The sequence below is a fragment of the Salvia hispanica genome, chromosome 5, assembly GCF_023119035.1.
Source record: "Salvia hispanica cultivar TCC Black 2014 chromosome 5, UniMelb_Shisp_WGS_1.0, whole genome shotgun sequence".
In the NCBI taxonomy this organism is placed as follows: domain Eukaryota; kingdom Viridiplantae; phylum Streptophyta; class Magnoliopsida; order Lamiales; family Lamiaceae; genus Salvia; species Salvia hispanica.
The window spans coordinates 26,376,626-26,401,524 of record NC_062969.1 but is presented as its reverse complement, the minus strand read 5'-3'; the positions used below and the strand labels follow the sequence as shown (position 1 = coordinate 26,401,524).

Sequence of the window (24,899 nt, the reverse complement as noted above, 5' to 3'; positions counted from 1 at the left end):
TATTTCCCACCTACACACTTCAGCTGTCAAATTCATCACCTAACTATAAAATATTTAAAGCACACAATACCTGGTTCCATTGCTTCGCCTTGAAAAATGAAAACGGTTAATTGGCATGATCTTTATTTTGGTATCCAGTATTCCAGTTATCAAGTGATACTTGAAATGTTTTAAATTTGTAATTATAAGTTTATAACACAAGCTTTTAATTTTACCAATTAAGTCTATACAATTTGTCAGATGTGTTTGTATCGGGGAGATAATAAATTAATAACTGTACATTATATTTTCAAAAGTTGTACTTACCAGAATTATATGTCATGATGAATAATATTCTCATCGTAAAAATAGTCTTATAGTTTCCTCTTTTATCACTTTACTAAAATTAGTCTAATAGCAAAAATGAAAAAAATTCTACAACAAAACAGTACCTAATTATATAGCTTCCATTTTCTTTTACCAACATACATTGCCCTTTTTTTTCTCTCTTTTACTTTATGAGTTTCGCATTTAAACTTGTGTCGTCCACCAATGCGTCTATTTTTTTTAGAGAATGCTGTTGTCAAAATCATCCCAAAGTAATACTCGCGGTCATACTAATAATAAAAATTGGGTTAGTAATAGTTTTAGTTTAGAATAGATATTACTCCTACAGTAACTATTTTGGACATTATGTCAAAATGTAAAATTTTGTATCTTAAATTCCCAATATTTTTCAATAAATGCATGTCATCATTAAATGTTACGCAATGAAAAATGTAGACGAGAATGCGATCTATGTTAATAATTGAAAACACATACATGTTCAGCATATAATTATTTTACAGAAGAAATACTTATGCAATTTTCTTCCTCGGATTGTTCAAATCCTGAAAATAGTCCATTAAATTCGATATGCGCATGCATGTCAAATTATCAATCCGATGCAGAAACAATTCCTATGTAATTGTTGCATTCTCAAGTTTCAGTCTTCTACACTTGATAGAGAAAGGTATAGAATAATACTACAAGTATGCGTATCATGTTGACAAAAGAATTCTATAGTACATTTTATTTACCAGAGAGAAGTAATTTATAAATGCTCTGTAGATCTTGGGCCCATAAGCTCGAATTCCTCTTGTTTACATCAATTATTTTACGTACAATCCTAATTTAGTCCATGATTTATATATACACTACTAGTATTATATATGTACTACAGGTTGAATTAGTGGTGCCATTTTTGTGGGGAGGATAAATGAGAGTGGAGACAAAATAGGGGACATAAGAATATAAGATGAGGGGGTAATTAAACTTGGTTTTAATTTTTTAGTTATATAAATGGAATGATGATTTAATAGAAGGTTTTGCCATGTCAAAAACCATGACATATTCATTTTGGTGGAATATTAATCGCAACATATATTTATGTTAGTGGATTGCCACAACAACTTAATAAAACAAAAACATATCCAAAATTCATGTATTTATATTACTAGTAATATACAATTAATTGTTTATAAGATATCTATAATCTATATATACATTATAGACTTATCATACTACTATATCTGTTTCTTTTTCCTATTTTAATCTATGGCAAAACTACGCCGTATTACTAACCTAATAGCTATCGTAGAAGAAAAAAATTGGAAATCAGACCTCAAAAAATTTTGGATTTGAGAAGCGGATGATGATCGTCGCCGCCGCGAGCGGAGGAGGAAGAGGAAGAGGACTTTCTTTTGCGGAGATGCATTCTGACGTAGAAATTGAGAAAGAGGAAGAGAATGGCGCCGTTGAGAACGGAGTTGAGAAGCCAGGCCCCAATCCCGTTGCATCCGCCCTTGATACAGTGGAGAAACAGGACGCCGACGTGGCACACGAGATTACACGTCAGCAGCGCCAGCTGGCAGCTAACGACGAACGGAAAACACGCCGCCGGCAGGCCGATCGCGGTCCAGAATCGGTAGGCGTAGACGACGGAGTAGGCGAGCGTGGTGAAGAGGATGGCGAGCACCTGGAAGGATTGCGAGAATTCAAGCCAGAGGAAGGACATGAAAATGAGGATTGAGTGGTTGAAGAGCTTGAAGAAGGAGAGGCGTCGGTAGCGGAAGATGGAGGCGAAGGTGCGGAGCGCGTGGAGGAAACGCGAGAGGTAGTAGATGTAGGACCAGAAGAAGACGCGTCCGGAGGGGCGCGTGCCGAGCGGGAAGCAGAGGAGCCACTCAAAGGGGGTGGTGCGGGAGCGGGAGCGGCGCCACAGCCAGCGCGTGTCGCGGATCTCGGCGGCGGCGGAGAGGAGGATGCCGGCGAAGATGGTGGCGGAGAGGAGCGCCATGGAGAGGGAGTGGAGCGCGGGGAGGGGGCCCAGGGGGACGGGGCGGCGGTGGCGGGAGAGGAGGGACGCGGCGGCGTGGAGGGCGACGGCGGAGGCGAGGTACACGGCGATGGAGGAGAAGAGGAACGACCACGTCGAGCCCCACGTTTGGGCGTGGCTCCACCGGAAGGCGACGATGGAGGGGTGCTCCGACAGGTAATAGGTCAGGCTGTTGGCGGGGGCCATCCTGTGCGACGCCGGAACGCTGGTTCTCGTCGTCGGCCGGCGATTAAAAGTAGAGGACCCCTCAATTTGCTTTTCTTTCTCCACCGCCTAAATTGGAGTAATGCCAAATTTCATTTCAATGCCTAATTTATTTATAGGGCTCCTTGTCTATGCTTACGTGTCGGGTTTTGATTGGACAAATGTTTTTGCCGGTGATTCTAATTTGGAAAACACGTTTTCACGTATCCTTTTTTTTTGGTCACGTTAAACAAGTGAAATTAGAACCCTCTTTTTCAGTATCTTATGATTGTTTCGATTTTAAGCGTTTTATTATATTTTATTGGTGTTACTATTATAGACATAGTAGTAGGGATTTTAATGTAGCATATGGAATAATGGAAACTATCATTATTACTGCTATTATTGTTTCACATATTTTGAATTCGGACAGTTTCTTTTTGTTCTACTAATTAACATATTACTATTACTAATAGAATTTCACAGATATTTAATTATAAAATATAATATCTATACTAATAATAGTTGTAAGTTATTACTATTAAAAACCTTTTCTTTAAATTATGATAGTGGATTGAGTTTAGTATTTCAAGAACATCATAGTCGATTGTGATGTATACATGCCAAAAACATTTTCAGCTTGTATAATCAACAGAGATTGTTTCCATATTTTCAACACACAAGTTCTTCAGCCTTCAGGAATTGTCAATTTCTAATTGATTCTGCTATTTAAGACACGCCTTTAAAACAAAATCCAAATAATGAAGATTATTTTAAACAACACTATTTTTCAGGGACGCATGGAGTATAAAATTTAATTGATATTTGTTCCAATCATTTCCTTTTTTTTTTATATTAGTATAGTTATATAAATGATATTTTACCAAAAAAACCAATTACTTCATGCAATTCTACTAGTTTTAATTCTTGGAATTTTAAGTGAATCCCACATTCTTTGTCTATATAATGATTTATAGTACTCCATTTAAATTACATTCTATATTAATTTCTTTGAATCATTTATTCAATGTATATTGTACTCCATAATAGTATGTCTGTGTACACCTTAAGCCTTAAGCCTTAAGCATCAAGCCTACTACATTCTAGAATCATCATTTTCATTGTCCACATTCACAATGTGGCAGATAAATTCTTGTGTATTTGGGTTAAAGTGTACTGGGCTTCCGACTTGGACTGAACACAAAATATGGGCCTAACTCAACAAAGTGTACGTACCGGGCTTCCGACTTGGACTGGGCACAAAATTTGCAGTGGACAAAAATACAGTTGTCCTACAAATTAAACAGGATGTTAATTTTGATGTTGATGTTGATGTTGATGTTGATGTTGATGTTGAGATTTACGTGTGCGTGATATTTACATAGATCTGATGTTGATGGTTGTGTTTTGAGATTTTCTTGCACTGAAAATGAATGTTTGTGGTGATGGAGCTGCACTTAAGCTTGATTTGTTTTTCTAGAGGTTTTCTAAATGACACGAGTTTAAACATGTGATGAATGGGGGTAGACATTCTGACCCGTCACATAGAATTCAATTTGGGTGAAATGACGAAATCCACATGGTGAGGAAATTGGTTATATATTTTTTTATGCATATCCTAATTCCTAAGTTCGTGTGAAAGGGCTGAATATAAGTATAATTAATCGCGTATCTATGCACCAATAACACCATTTATAATAGTTTAAAGTTTGTGGTTTTGAGTGCATCTTTCATAATTACCTCTCTATTATTTTATCAAGTTTGGTAGCATGTATTATTGTTTTTAATTAAGGTTGCATAAATTAAACAAATAAAAAATGGGATGCACCCAAGGCCATTTTTTATAATCAAATGAGTGGCCAAATAACATGTTTAGTATGCATCTGAATACTACTATAAAATAATTTAATTTTTTATTATAGACACAGTTCATTTCAAAGATAACAAATAGATTTTCCGAAGAATACATATATGTAAACTAAGAAAGAAAATCTAACTAGAAAACAAAATGATACACAGACACATTCCTCAAAAAAACAGTAAGTATGGCCGCATTAAAATATATTGACATAGAAATTAGAACTGAAGCAACCACCAAGTATTAAAATAAATACTGGGTGGCCAAACAATAAGCCTGAGAGATTTGACTGTGGGAACCAAAAATCAAACTAATACTGCTGTACACAATAATTAATGATTAATAGAATTCACATGTATTCCCTTCCTGGATTATAAACCTACAAATCAAAGTCAAATTTCGTTAGTAAGCCCATTCAAATCAACAACTCTGCGGTGACTCAGTGTTCCTTTTCCAATCCCCCAAATTCTTCCATAACAAAACAAAAAAGGGGGATATTTAGATATGGAGGAAGGCGGCGAAACCGCGGGTTTCGAGTGCAATATTTGCTTCGGATTAGCTGAAGATCCGGTGATCACCCGGTGCGGGCATCTCCATTGCTGGCCGTGCCTCTACGAATGGCTGCGATTCCACTCGCAATGCCACGAATGCCCCGTTTGCAAGGCCGTGATCCGAGAGGAGGAGCTGATTTCGCTCAACGGAAGGGGAGATACATCATTACATCGGCGGAGCGGCAGATTTATTCGGCCTGGGGCTGTAAGGGTGCGGTTGCGTGAGTTTTCTGGATACGGTTGGTATGGTGGGGGATGGGAGGGTGAAGAGGCTACAATTAGTAATGGTGATAATATGAAGAAGATTATCTTTTTCATTCTTTTGTTTGTAGTTTTTGATTTCTTAATAATTTGATCAATTGCTTCCTAATTCATCTTTTCATCTTAATAATTAGTATATGTAGTTGGCGTGTAGTCGCTTTTAATTGGACCATGCATCGTTAAATTAAAACCATCTTGAATGTACTTATTAGTTGGTAAATCGATTTCATACACCTTGTGAAAACAACCACTTGATTTCATGCACCCATTCACTAATTGTTTTCTGTCGCTCACATCTGTCCAAAATTGCATAGTAACGACTTTGAAATTTTCTTCCGTTGACTTTGTGTAAATTATTTTCGAGTTTGTTATTCATTATTACTATTATAATTTAGTATCAAACCAGTTTTATCGGGATCATGTTATATAGATTCAAATGAATCGAGCTAAACTATGTGACTATGTGTATATATGCCTGGTACTATATTTTTTTGCCCCAATCCCTTTTTTATTTATTTATTTATATCAAGCCAATCAATAGATTTTGAACTGGATTGACTATATATTGAGTACATCTTTAATATTTAATCTCGGTTGAAAAAAGAAAATAGCATTCACACGTACCGCAGGCTATAAACTTGTCGAAATGAAACACAAAGTTAGATCATTGTTCTTGTTCAATTTTTGCATGTTATATATAAAATGCTAGGTAAAGGAGTGATCAATTGCTAACTCATTATTTAATTGCTAACTACAACTAATTTAAGATCATAGGATTTTAGAAAACTTGTGGTCTACATTTGCCACATGTAATTTTCATTTTTATTAATTAAATCGAAAAAGATAAAAAAAAACTACCATATTAGGGTTTTGGATGAAAATATCAATATAGTGTTTCGAAAATATCAACACAATGCTTTGAAAATGTCAACATATAGTTTATATTGACATTCTACATGTATTATTATATTGACATATTTTATATATCATATTGACATTTGTTGCTACAAAAAAATTAAAAAATTTTGAAATTTTTTCAAATTTTGACATTGGAACATATGCAAGTGAGATCTCGTTAGCATCCTTATGAAATTATCTTTAATTTGATATATGTTGTGCAAAAAAGTAATTTAAATCGAGAAATTTATATGCGTTTTAAAAGTTATGAGATATTTTTCAAAAGTTAGTTACAACTAATTTATTGTAAATTGACCTTAATGACGTTTTTTTTATCGTATTGACATTCCGGGGCTAATGATCTAGGCCCTTAATGTGAATATCTAATGAATACTATTATTTAGTTGTAGTTAGCAATTAAGTATTGAGTTAGCAATATAATACTCCTCATGCTCGGTATATATAACACTCCTCATGCTCGGAATATTATTTAGTTGTAGTTAGCAATTAAGTATTGAGTTAGTAATATAACACTCCTCATGCTGGTGTGTGTATATATATATATATATATATATATATAGGGGAGCATTAGGGTCCTATTACACCATAAGTATCTTTTCTCTTCTTAATATCAACCATTAGATTGATGGAATGGATGGACTAGATTAAAAGGCCCAATCCAATCCCGTGTTGCATTATTAGTGCATTTTCATGCATTAAAAGGGTAAAGGAGTAAAATAACATACTACACAATCAGTTTCGAAATGGCAGGTCCTAAATTTACGCGGCATTTTCATCGACCTCTCATTTCCCCTCTCTCTCACTCCATCCCATCAACATTCTCTCCACAAAACTTCTCCCTAATTGAACACACCTTAGCCGCCGCTGTGTCTCAGTTGAAATCAACTTCTATCAACGTTGACCGCCGTGAAATCTTCGTCGGTCGACCATTCCCGCCGTGAAATCTACGTCGGTCGACGATTCCTGCCGTGAAATCACTTCGCGCGCTCCTTGAAAGTCGATACCTCTCCTGCAAACAAAAAGGTGTGGTTCTGGTTTTTTGTTTAGTAGGCACAAACACTCCTAAACATCGATTTATACTTTATAATCGAAATAATGCACAAAATTATTTTGCTCGATTTTGTTGGAAAAGATGAAATTGCGGTTATTAGAGTTAGGGTTTTGTTCATCCTTGCTATAACAATTAGTTCTCTCAGTTGGATCTGGGTTTTGCATCGGTTTACTTTCCATTTGGTGTAATGCACAAAAGTTGTTGTTTTTTTGTTGGAGAAGTTGGTATTGTGAGCATTCTATTTACTGTATGCTGGATTTCTGGCCAATATGTACACTTTTCGTCATTTTTTGGGTGATACCACACTGAGTTATGGTTGAAAACTAACCGATTTTGGCCCTCTCGTCGCGCAGATATAGAATGACTAAAAGAGGTCGCCCCTACAAAAGCCAGCCAGAACCGAATGAAGGTTATGCATCATTCCATTTTTGTAGATTATTATTCATTTTTGTTATGTGGGAGTTTGGCATGAAGTTGTTGGATTCATCCCTTTAGCAAGTGATTGATTAGTATGTTTGGGTTTGTACATTACATCTTCAGTTCTGTGCATTGGTAAATAGATGTCGTGCATTACTTACTGAAACGCATAGATTATTTGTTCTAAACCATGGTTTTACCTGTTCTGGACAGGGTCTAAGCACCATCGGCCTGAGTTTGACCAAGTAGTAGACGATGTTATTCCCATAGCATTAGCTCAGAAACTTCGGCGAAGGTTAGTCGAGGAAGAAGCTGCAACAAGTTCACGCAATGAAGACGTGGAGAAAAAGAAACCCAGGGGGAAGAAAGCCGACCACCTGTACTGTCGACAGAACCCCACCGAGTTCATTTCATGTATACAAAACCTGACTCCCCGGCAGAAGGAAGCCGTGATCGAACTGGGATTCGGCGCTGTCCTAGAGTTCAACATCAGGGAGATCCCAGGTTACCTAGCTTACCGGGTGTTGAAGTCGTTAAATTTGGCTCGGTGCGAGATTCCATTATCTGGTGGCGAGCGCCTAACACTAGATGAGGAGGATGTCCACCTGACATTGGGCTTCCCGAGAGGGCGGACTCCGATTGCACGCAAAGAAGAATATCAGTCAAACTTCGAGTTCAACGATATGGTTGCTGCGCGGTGTAAAAAGTCTCGGTACAAGCTGAACGCGACAGATGTTGTGAATATGATTAAGGATGAAAGTGATGGTGGTCCGGTCTTCAAGCGTCTATTCATGTTCTTACTCTGAGAATGCCTTGATGGAGACTCCGTCAGACGGCAATTGCAAGCCAAAGATACTATACTTTATCGACGATGTGGAGGCTATCAGTGACATGAATTGGTGCGGTTACGTCTTATCCGTTCTGGAAGTCACTTATCCGGGCTGGGCCAGGGGGGAAACTGCATACTTCACCGGACCAATCCACTTTCTTTTGGTAGGTAATAGTGTCAGTGCATTATATGTTAGAGTACATGCATTACTTTTTGCTGCATTAATGAACCCAATCTGTTGCATTATAATAGCCTTTACTGTGCATTGTTTTTGTGTCGCGCTGCGCTACTAATATTTGACATTGCTTGGTTGTTGTCAGTGTGCGTACGTGGACCGTGTGGTTCACATACGGAGGCGAGTCGAGCGTGCCTGGCCCACTATAAAGGGTTGGACAGCGGAGACCCTCAAGCAAAGGGAGGATGTGGAGCTTGATCAGTTCGGAACTGGGAGGTTAGAGGGCCGCATTGACAAACATCAGTATCTTACCGACGAGGAAGCAAGGAGGGTGGAAGCTGTGGAAAGGGGATTTAGTGGAACCCCCAGCAGGTACAAGGTGAAGAGACTCAGAGATCGTTTTGTCGCTTCGAGTTCTTTGATGGGACACGCTATTTCGAGGTGGGTCGACGATTTTAAGCAGATACCTATTGAACTGCTTGACGATGGGTGCTTCCGATTGGGGAGTCAGATTGGGTTGAAGTTGTTAGGGATGGAAGATGAAAAGCCTGTGGAAGATGAGGAAATCGTGACAACACTAACACAAGCGAGGGAAGACGAGGAAGAGTACAGTCCCGAGTGGATTGCTGAAATGGAGAAGATGATGCAGGCATACGACAAAAAGAAGACAATAAGCAGAGGCTTTGATAGGCCATCGTTCGTCTTGGATGGCTTTGAGTGTCCTGACCCTTTTGCTACGCAGGAAGTACAACGGGCAGAGGGTAGTTGTCGGGGAGAGGAAAACACTAATGCTGAGGAGACAGGAGATGATGGCGTTGGAGGTGAGCATGAAGGTGATGCTAATTTTTGTAAAGTTTACAACGCATTGTATACAGAGGTTTTTGCTTTATTAAATCATAATTCACGCATTATTTACTTGTGTCAGGAGACAAGCCTAATTCGGTTGGTGGATCTGGAACGGCATCTGGGACAGCCGCAGGTGGTGTGGAAATCAACAATGGGGTAGGAACATTACATCATTGAATGTGTACTCATTCTTCATTTTTCAAAATACTTAACTGTGCGTCCATTGTGTACAGCCGTCTGTGGTTAGAGGTGAAAGTGAAGGAGGAAGCGGAGATAAAGTCATCAACAAGGCCAAGAAGGCAGGAAAACAAAACCTGGAACGCAGTGAGATTCCATCTGATAAGGATGTAGATCGTAAGGAGGTGAAGGGAAAACGGGCTGCCCATACAAAAGTAATTCCTTTATTAAATATTATGAATTACAACTAGTTGTTATGTTGTTCATTATTTGACAGGTTGCGTGCATTGTATTCAACAGTTTAGTCATTAAAAGTATTATGTTGGAGTTCTCAAAAAAATTAATTGCTTGCATTATATAGGTTGTATTAAGCATAACAATATGGTCGTTTGTATGCATTAAATGGTGTTGGTAGTGCGCATTATTTAGGTTTTGTTTTGAATTATACAGTATTTATTATGCATTAAATGGAACCTTACTTTTGTCCATGTAGAAAATTGGCCCAGCTACTGAAAAGGGTATTGAGATTGGTGTTGGGGAAAAACCAAACGAACCTGAAGGTCTTGCTGGAAAGGTGGGTGCTGGAAAGGGAAAGGGTGTTGCTGTGTCTGGCTTGGAAAAACCAAACAAATCTGAAGGTTTTGCTGCAAAGGTTGTTGCTGGAAAGGGAAAGGGTGTTGCTTTGTCGGGCTTGGACATTCCAGATGGTAATTTTGAAGTGACTGGACATGAGGTATGTTGTATTTAATATGTGGGGTTGCGGCTGAATTGTATTAACCGTATCACCTATTCTTGCAGGATCCTGGGAAGCTAGCATCATCCCGTTTCAAGAAAGCCAGTCTGGCTGCCCGTTCTCCATTCAATAACCGGGCGGTTACACTAACGGCAAAGCCAAACTATCCGGACAAGTCGCTATACTATTGGGTACTGAGCACAGCGGAAGTGAATAAGTAAGTTTTATAGTTTTGCTCGACTATTTGCTGGGAAAAGGGTTACTTATGCACACTTTATTATTGTGCAGGGAGACGGTTGTCTACGTAGACGACTGTATCAAGACAGTGCAGCTTGAATTCGCGTCGCTGGCGCCGTTCAAGAGCGTGAGCCCAGCCATTGTAGACACTTGGAGCGCCTACTTGAATAACATGGAGAAGCTCAAGGCTCCGGAAACAGTTGCTAGGGTCTTCTTCTCGACAAAACCATGCGTTAGTGAAATACCTTGTGCCTTGGTTGCTATTTAGTATTGCAATTATAAATAATTAACTTGTTTACCACATTACACTGTAGAGACACACCGTGATTGATACCCCGGCTGAATGGTCAGAGGACCAGTTGAGGGAGACATTCTGGACTCGGTTGTTCGATGATGAACTTGGAATGGGAATCGTTAAATGGGAGACGTTTGACATGGTAAATTTTATTACGCTTAACCCATCTGATGTACACACATTAACGTAATTTCAATTGTACAGTTTTTCTTCCCGGTTTGGGGTTCTACACATCAGTACGTGGTGTGTTTCGATCTGCCGGATGGCAACATGAACATCATCGACCACACATTGGCTGACTCCCACAAATCGTTCAAGGCAAAATATGGGAAAACACCCTCCCTTCTGGTGCGTGTTTGAGGGTATTCCATTAAGCTGCATTACATTCAGATAACTGTGCATTATTTATATTTCTCACGCATCTTTTTGTGGGAATTTGTTGTAGAATTTTTTTTTCGCAGAAGCGCTGGTGAAGTTGAAGGCTAATCAAAAGGCAGCCGAGGTCCGAAAATGTAAGACACATGTGGTGGCTATGCCTTGGAGGAAAAACGACCCCTCTGTGGAGACGGGGGTGTACATCATGCGGCATATGGAGACTTATTTTGGCGGAAGGGACAAAGATTGGCAGTGCGGATTCAGCGCCAACGGGACAAAAAATCTGGAAATCTACCGAATGAAGGTAGCAAACGCACTGCTGTCTTCTACACACAATTCCAAGCGTGACACCAACGTCTCTTATGCCGCCAAGTTCTGGAAAGAGAGGCCGCCAAAGTTCAATTTCGAGAAGTGGGTCGAAGAGTTTGGGCTGGATTGATTGCAAGAGTACTGATTAGAAACGATGTTGACGTTAAGTTTAAGACAGTTAGTTTGGTTTAACTTATTTTGATTTGGTCAAATGACGCATGTTTTGAACCATACATTTCACTTGATAACTGATGCATATTTTGGTACTAGTGTGTGATATAGTAAAGTGATAAAGGATAAACTATTAACAAACTTAGGACGAATAGTTGTTTTATCCGCAATGGATGAAATAAAAGAGAGTAATGCACAACATAGCGTTATTAATGTAATGCTATAAAACGATAATGCACATTAACAGAGTAATGGAGTAATGGAATAAATAAACGAGAGTGCTGCGCAACATAGCGTGTTTAATGCAAGTCTAAAAAACGATAACGCACATAAACAAAGTAATGGAGTATTGGATTAAATAAACGGAGTGATGCATAGAATATACTTATTTAATGCAAGGATATAAATCGATAATGCACATAAACAAAGTAATGGAGTAATGAATTAAATAAACGGAGTGATGCATAGAATATACTTATTTAATGCAAGGATATCAATCGATAATGCACATTATCAACGAACTTGACTAATGGAACAAAACTACGGAGTGATGCATAGAATATCTTTATTAATGCAAGCCTATAAATGTGATAATGCACATTAACCAAGTACTTCACTAATGGAATAAATAAAGGGAATGATGCATAGAATATCGTAATTAATGAAAGCCTATACAAACGATAATGCACAAAACCAAAAAACTCAACTAATGGAATGAATAGAGGGAGTGATGCATATAATATCCTTATTAATGCAAGGTTGTAATTCGATAATGGACAGTAACTATCGCAACTTCACAAAGTTATTACGCAAAAAATGACCACAGCGCTAGAAATAATAAGAACAAATCCGAGACGAAAAAGTATTTTATTAGTTACAAAACACATCAAGCTTTCCTCTTGCCTTTACTAAGCGCTTTCTCCTTCTCCATCTCATTAAGCATTAGACAGTTTCTAGAGTCGTGATGGCCCAACTCATCGCACGCCTTACAACGTCTAAGAGGCCTAGCAGCCTCCTTTATAGCCTTTTCTCTCTTTGAAACCAGTCGGCTCGCGGAGCTGCTAGCATGACCCTTCGTCTTTACAACATCCGGAGGATGGACCTCTACAACTTCAGGCCTTGGCATTCCGTAAAATTCTTCAATCATGCGCCTCTTTTCAAACGCCGAAGTTGGAGGAGTTCCAGCTTGAAGAGAATTACCAAGTTATTCCAAACCACTTACGAAAGCACGAAGCACTTCAATGTCACTCTCAAAACGTCGAATAAAACCGTAGAACAACGATATTCCTTGATTTGTAACAGTCTGCCTATCGTCAACGGTGGACCTTGTATCTACGGTGACATCAAAAAGTCCATGTACAGCCTTGGCTAAGGGAGTCTTCATCCATCGGCTGTTGCAGTACATCTCTGGAATTTTTGACACTTCATTGTTCCTGAATAGAAAAAAATATGGCAACACAAATAGCCCTGCCTACCGAACAATTTGCAATCGCAAGAGTATGAATCGTCAGTCTTGTCGTGTCTCACAGAATACGAATTCCGTCGGCTATCCCCAAGCTTGTAGGTGTCAATCATATCTGTTGATGAAAAACCAAGTACACGGCATCTGACATTACCATCAACAATTTCTTCTTGTATCTTCCTGAACATACTGTCTGTGTAAATCGTCGCAGCATGTTTCTCGAAACCCAACTTAGTGGCCAGTATGGGCACGGAAGTAGCATCGTTGTAGTCCAGCTTTGTTCTAGCGTTCCGCTGAAAGTCCAGAGCATTGTTGGAATACAAGTATAATTCGGCAAGGTTCGCTCGGGGCTTCATAAAATTTTTGTAGAAACTGTTTTCAGATTCTGATATGGACGTAGTCCTAATCATCGAACCGAGTGGGAAATCTCTGAAGTAGGCCGGTATCCACATCTGTCTATACTCGTACAATGTGTTCAACCAATCAACGTCTTCCAGCTCATAATGCTCAATCACTCCATTCCACTCCTCTTCAAATTTGTCGGGTTCAAGCAAGTCCTACCAAATGCATGCATTGAATTTCTTCTTGAAATCTTCGTCCCTAAGCAACCTGTCTGGAACCTTGGAAGCCAACTTGTGCATTATATGCCACATACACCATCGGTGTCGAGTTCCTACAAGAACCTCTTGAATAGCTGATCTCATGCCCAAGTCTTGATCGGTCACAATCATTTTGGGTGCTACACCCATGCATTCGACAAAATGTTTGAACAACCAGGCAAAGGCCCCTGTTTTCTCGTTGCAGACCAATCCAGCAGCAAATGTTACGGGTTTACCATGACTGTCCTTCCCCATGAAAGGTGTGAAGATCATGCAATGCCTGCGTTGCACACAGGTATGCAGCATTAGCATAATTAATTCTGAATAATGCAGAACGATAAAAGTATAATGCAAATTTATGGCTTTATAATGCACTCAGTAATGTACAAAAATCTGCATATAATGTATACCTGTTTGTGTTGTAAGTGGAGTCAAACGCCACTATATCACCAAACATATGGTAGTTCCTCTTCATCAAACCATCACACCAAAAGAGGGCAACCAACTTGTTAGCAGCATTAACTTCGTAGTGATATGTGAAGGCATCCGACAACTCCTTCTTCTTCGCCATGTCGTCCAACACCATCTGCACGTCACAACCGTGTGCGAATGCTTTGATGTCGCGAGATGTGTTCCTGATATCCCCAACATTGCAACCGACAAGTTCAAACCCACCGAGGATTTCCTTCAATACCTTAAAGGTAAGTGTGAGGCCTATATTAGCCTTGGAACAGTCAAGAATGAATTTGTGGTGTACGTCATTCAACTTCCGGTTAAGTGTCATAAACTGCTGATGCTCCGACTCCACCATACAATGGTTGTGAACCTCGTTGAACTCGTGAATAATATATCCCGGTATTCCTGCTTCGGAAAAGTACTTGAAGGATATACAAGCTTTACAACCACATCGCTTGGAAAGCCGCCTGCGTTTAAGAGTAAAACCAGAGCGTGCATTCACATCGTCTTCCTCGTTCGACCTCTTGCAGCCCTCCCTATTGCATACCACAGAATACCAAGTAGTAACACCGTCCGCCGCCTTCCTCATTCCTTGTTTACGCGTATCAAACCCAACAGCATGGGCATACACATCATAAAACGCAAAAGCAAAATCTAGGGATTGGAACTTCTGAGCAATCACAGGCTTCAATTGTGGAGAACATTCAGGTATAACGAACACTGTAAATAAAATCAAAACAACAAGCATATTAGAATTAAGTTTCATTATATGATACTAATCGAACATTACAACTAAGAAATAGTGCATTATACTTTAATATTTGAACATTACATACGTCGATTAATACCACACTGTAGCCGAGATAATAACTAAACCCTAGACAAAATAATGAAACTCGTCGACTCAACAAAATACTACGCCATAACCACCAATGACTGCTAAACCCTAGTGGATTATATTAAACTCGCACAGTACATTCAAACACGACAACAGATTAATTCACAAAAACGACATCAGATTAAACGAGAGAACATATGACTCAGCAAACATATGCATTACATATCATAAATCGTTCATTACAGAGTTTATTATAGGCATTATATAATGCTACATGTCGATTATGTGTATAGGTTAAAATAACTCCCTAACCCAGCCGAATTGTAAACCCTAGAGAATTAACTGAAACTCGTTTGCTTTGAATAGAAGACGTGGTACTTACTACGTACTACACCCTAGCCCACAAGGATTGCTAAACCCTTGGGGAATAAATGAAACTTGCGCAAAGCATACAAACACGCATAGACATAAAAACGATCACAACAACTTATTTGCAATTAACCATTAATCCAACTAATCTGTATTCAACTGAGCCAATCGGATTTATAATCGATGATTGGAGAAATTTAATTACCTTCTTCCATTTTGTAGAAAACGAACACAATCAACAATTGTTCCCAAAAACGGTTTCTGACGAGAAACCAAAAAAATAGTTTACGGAGAATGTTTCAGCAGCGTTTGTTGTCGACGTTGGTATGTCTTCAACGGAGAAAAAGGGAGAAAAGATTGGAGAAAAGATTACACAGAGAATAAAGCTAGAATCGTTTATTTATGTATTCCTAATCAGCCCTTTTCGTCTAATTTAATAATTAAAAGTTAATAAATCAGCCTCTATTTTGGGCCATTAGATCTCTAAAATGGAGTGCCAAGATTAAAAAGGACAATAGAACATAATATTAGAAAATGATGTGAATACATCCCTATATATATATATATATATAAAAGGATTTGAAAACATCCCTATATATATATATATATATATATATAAGTCCATGATCAATTGAGATTTTTTAGGGTAATTGAGAAATGAGATGCAATATCAGCCACTCATTTTTATTAAATGAGTGGTCCAGATTTTGCCACACAAAAAATATTTTTAGATTAATTTATTATGAAAGGGCAGAATGGTAATTCCATATTCTAATTAGAGTCTAGCCGCTGAATGCGATCCACGAGCCCTAATTCCTTACACATTTTGAATCCTTTGTAAAATGCATAAATTTTCCCCAAATTCCCAATTAAATTGCTGCAGAATTTCGATCGCCGCCGTCTTATGCCCTTCCAATCGGAGCTCCGCCGTGATTTGTTTGATCAATTTCATTCAGCCATCGAAATCGGTGTCGATGCTGAGGACGAAGGCGCCGTTGGCGATTGGCTGCACCGACTGCATGACCTTCCTGCCGGTGGCGCCGAGGAGGAACTCCTCGTCCTTCGCCGCCAGGTACTTGCCGGAGCAGCTCCGCAGGCGCACCACGCCCTCCACCGCCCAAATCGCGGCCGCAGAATCTGACCAATCCTGGAAGACGGAGGCGCTGTCGGGGTCGGCGGTTAGGTATTTCTCGTGGCGGCTCTTCAGCTTCATGGATTTGGCTTTGCTGAAGAAATCCATGGCAGAATCGGAATCAGTTCGATTTATTTTTATTTAGGGGAGCAGTGATCAGTTTCTTAACAAAATACATTTTGATTGGTGGTAAATGGCGGAAACATCCAGCAAAGGGAATTGGAAATACATTTTGAGTTGTGTAGATAAGGTGATTGTGATATTGCCTAAAATATTATTGTTGACATAAATTATATAAGTTGTTGACGTGAAAATGTTTATTTTTGACATGAATTATATAGCTCATTGACATAATAACGTTTGTTGTTGACATGAATTATTTAGGACGTTGGCATAAATTTTATGAAATATATTGTTGACATAAATTATATGTAAAACATTGTTGTTGACATGAATTATATGTAAAACGTTGTTGTTGACATAAATAATATACGTCGTTGACATGAAAATATTTATTGTTGACATTAATTATTTGTAAAATGTTATTGTTAACATAATAATTGACATAAATAAAGTTTGTTGTTGACATCGTAGTTGACATAAATAAAGTTTGTTGTTGACATCGTAGTTGACATAAATAACGTTTGTTGTTGACATAATGTCTCTGTAGTTGACATCGTGCGAAAATGACAATTATACCCCCTAGTTGACATAATGTCTCAGTGGTTGACATTGAGCGAAAATTATGAATGAGTGGTTGAAAATGCATCTTAGTTCTCAATTAGGCCCAAAAATCTCAACCTAACAAGACCCCAGTCTTGTTAGGTTGAGATTTATCAACCTAATTGAGAATTGAGATGCAATCTCAGCCACTCATCCAGAATATTTATGAAATGTCAACAGCATGTAGTTTATGTCAACAGAGGGGCATAATTGTAATTTTATTATTTTTTTTTTTAATTTTTTTAATTTAATTTTATTTTATTTTTATATTTTTAATTTTATTTTATTTTTTTAAAAAAAAAAATTTCGTTTTTTTTTTATTTTTAATTTTTTTAAATTTTTTTTTCAACAACATATACAATTCATGTCAACTACACATCAAATGTCAACAACTTTATTCAATAAATACTATTTGACATGAATTGTACATGTAGTTGACATTATATTGTGTAGTTAACATGAATTGTATATGTAGTTGACATGGATTGAACACATAGTTGACATTATATGTGTGTAATTGACATGAATTGTGTATGTGGTTGACATGGATTGTACACATAGTTGACATTATATGTGTGTAGTTGACATGAATTGTATATGTAGTTCAAAAATAAAAATTAAAAACATTTTAAAAAAATTTTAAAAAAATAAATAAATAATTAAAATTAAAATTAAAAAAAAAATTATTGAATAAAATTTACCATGTTATTACCATTCTGCCCTTTCATAATTAATTAATCTAAAGATATTTTCCATGTGGAAAAATCTGGACCACTCATTTCTCAATTAGCATAAAAAATCTCAATTGATCACAATTTATATATATATATATATATATATATATATATATATATATATATATATATATATATATAGGAGGTAATCAAATGCAAACCACATATTTGATACAAACTCCAAACTTTAATCCTAGCCACTAATTATTAAAGATCTGTGGTTAATATTGTGTTCAATTTCAATGTCAACAAAAGTATATAATTTGTCAACAGGGGTCAATTTTGTAACTTAATTTTCTAGCGGTTTTTGTGCTCCTAATTTCTCTCCCACCTTCCAAAACTGAAAATAATCACATATTCTTTGGGATCTTAACACGGCGCGGAAAATTTATTCTGAAGATCGAAATTCTTTTTCGCCGGCGTACTCTTGGAGGTTTTTTATTTTTCGGCCGAATCTTAAATTGATTTCTTTGCCGGTGTTACATCGTTTTTTTATTATATGGAGGGTTCTAACGCTGATAAAGGTAATTTCATGGTGATGAGAATTAATCTCAATGCCGTAAAAGTTTTTTTGTTTTTCATTTTCAGATTCATAATTCATTTTCAGTATGTCTCAGATTGTCACATTCGTGATTCATAATTTCCATACGTTGAAGATTGACACATTCTTGATTTGTTAATTCAGATTGCGGATACAATTTGTGATTCAGATTGTGTTTTTTTTTTTTTTCCGTTGAACCTGTGTTGAAATTATTGGATTTTTTGTTGAGACGTCGTAGCACATGGCTGATCCTATGTTGACATTTGTAAGCTACTGGTTGATTTTACATTGCAATCCTACTGAAATGCTATTGATTTTTTGTTGATTCAACACAAGATGAGACTCAACAATATTTTAAACTATTTGATAAGCCGCACACTTTTAATTACTTTTTATTGATTCTATATTGATATTATATATTGATATACATTTGACATGTGTAAGGTACAGTTGATTTTACATTACAATTCTGTAGGCATTTTTGTTAATTCTATTCTATTGACATTTTTGTTGATTATGTGTTGATATCTATATTGATTCTATATTGATATACATACATAGCTGCTGTTCTGTTGATATTCTATTTTAATTCTCCGTTGACATTTGTGTATCAGTCTCAATTATTCCAGAATGTAGATCCAACTTGAAGCCTTATGTTGGCAAGCTTTTTGAATCAGTAGAAGATGGCGTTTGCTTGAAGCCGTACAATCTATTGAAGGGTTTTTTTCATACTTGTTCCACCCTCTTCAATAGATTTACCCTTACCTGCCAACATAACCATTTTCACAAAATCAACACAATATCAACAAAAATATCTGTATGGAATACACCTACAATCATCTCGAATGAGATGTAATACCAAATCACAAGATCAACACAAAATCAACGCGCAATCAATGTAAATTCAGCAAGATCAGAAAATCAGCAAATGATGCCTGCTGCGTTTGTGCAGATGATATACAATTCCTAGCACGATTAAAAGTAATATAAATTGAGTTTTACAATATAAATCAGCAAATCAATATAAATTGAGTTTCAGCATATCATGTATGCTGATTTTGTAAACAGTATTAAAATAATTGTCAACCTAAAATCAATACGACTTCAACAAACACTTCAATACGATTTCAACAAACATTTCAATGCGATATACGATTTCAACAAATACTTCAAGAATAGAAGGAATTCAACATAATATCAACATAAAATCAATACAATTTCTACAAACACTTCGAGAATAGAAGGAATTCAACGCAAATTCATCTTAAAATCAACACTAGAAAGAAAATTAACATTGATTTCAGGAAAAAAATCAGCAAAGGTTTCAATACCAAAGAAATACTAAAAATTCAACATCAACACAGAATCAACACAGTTTCAACATAGAATTTTAGCATTTTTTTCAAAACATCATCCCAAAATCGAAATTCGCTAGGTTTTTAAGCGGGAAAAACAACCACCTAGCCGATAAAAAATTAGAGAAATAGTGTAAACTAAGGTTTTTGCTGGAACACTCACTCCTCGAGGATTCAGCAGGTTTCCGCCCAGTTTTTCGTTGTTCAGAACTCATTGAAAATTGCTCCTTCGTGTCACCACTGCTGCTTGGAATTACTATTGTGCCGCCGCAGATTATCGCCGATAAGGTTGAGAGAATCCAAAAAGGCGAAAAGTTTGAATGAGGGGAAATTGAAACGGTTAATTAAATGTGAATAGTGGAAGGAGAGAGGACGAGAGATCCGGGATTACACGATCTTTCTCTTATTAAATCATCAATCATATTATCAAATTGTCTAAAATAGATTCATAGAGGTTATTGACATTTTATTCTAGAAAAATCTTAAGCGTTTATTTGTTAAATTCAATGGCTAGGATTAGAGTTTGGAGTTTGTATTAGATATATGGTTTTCATTATATCACTACCCTATATATATATATATATGATAACCTAATAACTCTATCATTTTATGTGATAACCTAATAACCCTATCATTTTATGGGTCAAAAGTATCATTTTTACTAAAAATGATATTTATACACGATAAAATGATATTTTTTCAGCATGCATAAAATGATACTTTTATTCCATAAAATGATATTCTGTTCCATAAAATGATATTTTTCGTCCATAAAATAAGGGTTATTAGGTTATCACCATAAATATGGGTTATGATATGATCACATCCCTTAGTGTCTATTTCCTTCTTAATATCATCCATTAGATTGATGGAATGGACGAACTTGATTAAAAGGAGAGATCGGATCCCGTGTTGCATTATTAGGTTCATTATGTTCATTATACGGGTATAATTATAAAACAACAATGAATAAAAATGGAAGGAGCGAGAATTAAGCGGGATTTTCCATCTACTAACTCTCTCTCTCTCACTCCAACCGTCTCACTCCTCGAACCCACGATTTAATTTCGTCTCCCCTAATTCCCCCCCATTTCCAAACCCTAGCCGCTAATCCAAGCCACCGGAAATCAACCCAAGCTTCGATTTTCGCCGTTAAATCAACGTTCCGCCGCCGTTTCGCAGTTGAAGACTCAATCCCTTCGCGCGCGACCGTCAATTTCCAGTCGACAACTAGATAGGTGTTAAAAGTTCCATTTTTTGGTTAATGTACACTTTGAATCGCCGATTTTCACAAACCTTGGGTTGATTTTTCACGATTTTCACAAATCGTCTATTTATTTTTTTGTAAATCATGAAATTGCTGTTGTTTTTGTCAGGGTTTTGTCCATTGTTGAGTTTGTATTTAATTACTGCTTTATAACTATGTAATGGTGGATTATTTCCATTTGTAGTCTTCAAGAAGTTATACCTTATTCAAGCTAGTTGTTTATATAAATTTTGTGTGTTAAGCTACTGGAATTGTGTCCCTTGAAGTTGTGCATTATTTGTTGGGTTTTGTACATTATATAGCAATCTGTTGCATTTGCATTTTGTTAGCGTCGAGAAGTTGTTCATTATAGTAGAATGTGGTGTATATGATGAGTTTGTGTTCAGTTACAACGATTGGTTCCTTTGAATTTGTGCATTATTTGTTGGTTTTTGTACATTATATAGCACTCTGTTGCATTTTGCCATTTGTAAGCATCAAGCAATTGTTCATTATAGTAGAATGTGGTGTATATGATGAGTTTGTGTTAAGTTACATATATTGGTTCACTTGAATTTGAGCATTATTTGTTGGTTTTTGTACATTATATAGCACTCTATTGTTCATTATTGTACGTTGTGATAAAATACCTGAAAATGAGTGAAATTTGTATTCATGTGTGCATTATTTGCTGCTATTTGTACATTATTGTAGACAGTGGTATACATTATGTTTCATGGTTTTAAAAAAATTGATCGATTGTTGATTGAATGCTATATTCAATTGTGCATTATTTGCTTCCATGCGTACATTATACAACAAGTAGTGTGCATTATATAATATTAATGCAATACATTATTGATTTTTGAACTTCCGGGAGATTGGCTGAGCAAAGGGCCGAGACGAGTACCTCTCATGAAGACGCAGAGAAAAGGAAGCCGAGGGGGAAGAAAGTCGACCATCTCTACTGTCGACGGACCCCAACCGAGTTCCTGAACTTTTTAAAAACCTAGCTCCACGGCAGAAGGAAGCCGTCCATGAACTGGGTTTTGGAGCTTTTGTCTTTCTTGTTCAAGAGGTGTCCAACTGATTTGAAATAGATTTGTAGGGTATTTTGTCTAGATTTATGACGATGTAAAGCAATTGGGATGGTCTGAATTCAATTTCCTTTCAACATTATTATGTTCAATTTGTACATTATTCAATTTCCTTTCAACATTATTATGTTCAATTTGTACATTATTCAATTTCCTTTCAACATTATTCTCTTCAATCTGTACATTATTCACTGATCTGAATATACATTATTAGATACTATTGGTACATTATTTACCGTAACGAATCTTAAATTCATTAAAAAATAAAATTTATTTCATGTGGTGGTGCTATAACCTAGCCCCATGGGTTGCTAAACCCAAGGAGAATGATTCAAACTCTCTGCCCTTTGTGATGGTTCCGTTTGTGAGTGGGTACTACAACCTAGCCCCATGGATTGCTAAACCCAAATGGCATGAATTCAATTTTCTTTCAACATTATTCTATTCAATCGGTACATTATCCACTTATCCGTGCACATTATTAGATACTATCGGTACATTATTTACTGTACCAAATCATAAACGCATTAAAAATGAAATTTAATTCATGTTGTGGTGCTATAGAATAAAACCGGTGAAATCTTTTTGGATGGAGAGAATCAAGCACTTTCCATAACAGACGTGAAAGTGTATACCATAAAAGCCATTTTCTACTTTTTAAATGAATTAAAACAATTAAATCAGGCCCTATTTTGGGCCATTAGATGTTGAAAATGGATGGTCAAGATTGAAAAGGAAAAAGAACAAAAGATTAAAAAGGATATATATATATATATATATATATATATATATATATATATATATATATATATATATATATATATATATAGGGTTTTGATCTATGAAGACCAGATTTAAATACAGAAACGCAGAACAAAGTCATACGTAGGGCATTTTTAGGTCATAGTTAGTTTATTTTTAGGTCATGCTAACAAAGCATGACCTAAAATGATCTTAATATGACATAAACTCAAATCTTATAATATGACCTAAAACTACTTAATTATGACCTTCCGTGTTTTGAGTTAATTATTGACCATTAGATAATCTAATCCTAGGGCCAAGATTTGGGCTGCATTTCTGGATTTAAACTATATTATGCAAATGAGGTGTGATCAATTGCTAACTTTCTTAAGTTGCTAGCTTGCTAACTCATCAATACAATGTTGATATTATGTGTTGACATTTTGATATAACCGTGTTGACAATTTTTAATACACTGTATTGATGAGTTAACAACTTAATTAATAGTTAGCAATATAACGCACTTCTTATGCAAATTACTAACAAATAAACTATAAAAATAGTACTTCCTCCGTCCGCCGTTATACGTCCCATTTTTTCTTTGTTATCTGTCCGCTAATAAATGTCACATTTCATTTTTATTATATAGTTTTGGTAAATGGATCCTACATTGACATTCCATTAACTTTTTTTACTCACTTACCTTATAGAGTCAAATAATTTCTCTCTCTTCTTCTATGAAAAAAACAAAAGAAATTCTTGTTTCATCAGCTGCAAAGTATACCCGAAAAGAATAACGCACCAATGAAAGCTGTAAATACACAACGCAAAGATTTCTTTATTTCTCTTGTCAATAACTTCAATGACTTAAACTGTCCATTTCCATTGGACTATAGTCATATACGGCGGCACGCATAGTTACATTAACCAACATAAATGTCATTGCAATCGGGCCGTTGATTGCTACAAGCAACTCATTTGGTGGTGACTTGGATAACGAGGACAAGAATTATCTTCAATGGTTGGACTCAAAGCAAGAAAAATCGGTTGTGTACATTCCATTTGGTAGTTTGGTGGTGTTGAGCAATGAGCAAAAGGTAGAGATTTTGAAAGGACTTGTGGAGAGAAAGAGGCCGTTTTTGTGGGTAGTTAGGTCACTAGATAGTGAGGAGGAGGAAGTGAAGAATATGTTTGAACAAGAAATTAGAAATTGTGATGGTATGATACTGACATGGTGTTCACAAACAGAAGTGTTGAGTCATAAGTCTATAGGGTGTTTTGTGACGCATTGTGGGTGGAATTCGACTCTTGAAGGTCTGGTCAGTGGGGTCCCGTTGATTGGGTGCCCACATTATTCTGACCAGACGACGAATGCTAAGCTTGTGGAAGATGTGTGGGGGAATGGGGTTAGAGCAAGAATGAATGGAGAAGTTGTCATGAAAAGAGAAGAATTAGGGAAATGTTTGGATGTTGTGATGGGTGAGGAAGAAAGAGGTAAAGAGATTAGAAAAAGGGCTTGGTTGTTGAGAGGCATGGCCATGGATGCTGTCAAAGATGGTGGGTCTACCTACAATAATTTGAGGAAGGTTATTGACACTTCTTGAACGAGGGTTACTCGGTATTAGTGTTCGTTTGTTTATTAGACATGCTCACATGCATCCTAATATCACTACGATGGTTTAGATTTAATGTTTAATTAGAAGAGAAGCTTCGACAATATAATTTATTATTTTGATTATTTGTTAGTTTTTTGGAATTTATAATTATTCGTGACTTATGGTAATGATTAGTTTTGATATAGCTTAAATATTTTATTGGTATTATTTTAAGCAATAAATAGAAAAGTATATGATTAATCATA

The 24,899-nt window shown here is 36.6% G+C and overlaps 3 protein-coding genes across 3 annotated transcripts; 1 reads left to right on the top strand and 2 right to left on the bottom strand.

Annotated features, from left to right (window-relative positions):
* Positions 1-907: 907 nt before the first annotated feature.
* LOC125187939 (elongation of fatty acids protein 3-like) lies at positions 908-2,629 on the bottom strand. The gene has a single exon (XM_048084618.1). It carries the CDS (start codon positions 2,540-2,542, stop codon positions 1,643-1,645), a length of 900 nt encoding a protein of 299 aa, XP_047940575.1. The 5' UTR covers positions 2,543-2,629; the 3' UTR covers positions 908-1,642.
* Positions 2,630-12,628: 9,999 nt separating this feature from the next.
* LOC125189723 (protein FAR1-RELATED SEQUENCE 5-like) lies at positions 12,629-15,681 on the bottom strand. The gene is made up of 6 exons (XM_048086966.1): positions 15,672-15,681; positions 14,214-14,979; positions 13,888-14,083; positions 13,277-13,761; positions 13,012-13,175; positions 12,629-12,927 (listed from the first exon to the last, which is right to left on the bottom strand). The coding sequence occupies exons 1-6, from the start codon at positions 15,679-15,681 to the stop codon at positions 12,629-12,631; spliced, it is 1,920 nt and encodes a 639-aa protein (XP_047942923.1).
* An 8,161-nt stretch (positions 15,682-23,842) lies between these two features.
* Positions 23,843-24,642, top strand: LOC125189722 (UDP-glycosyltransferase 75C1-like). The gene is made up of 2 exons (XM_048086965.1): positions 23,843-23,851; positions 23,935-24,642. Exons 1-2 carry the CDS (start codon positions 23,843-23,845, stop codon positions 24,640-24,642), a joined length of 717 nt encoding a protein of 238 aa, XP_047942922.1.
* The last annotated feature ends 257 nt before the right edge of the window (positions 24,643-24,899 follow it).

Excerpts from the sequence above, each read along its gene's own strand:
- LOC125187939 (XM_048084618.1), bottom strand. The coding sequence starts at position 2,542 with ATGGCCCCCGCCAACAGCCTGACCTATTACCTGTCGGAGCACCCCTCC.
- LOC125189723 (XM_048086966.1), bottom strand. Across the intron at positions 13,762-13,887 it reads TGAGATCAGCTATTCAAGAG|GACTTGCTTGAACCCGACAA; the intron begins GTTCTTGTAGGA and ends TGCATTTGGTAG. Across the intron at positions 13,176-13,276 it reads GGGGATAGCCGACGGAATTC|GAACAATGAAGTGTCAAAAA; the intron begins GTATTCTGTGAG and ends TTTTCTATTCAG.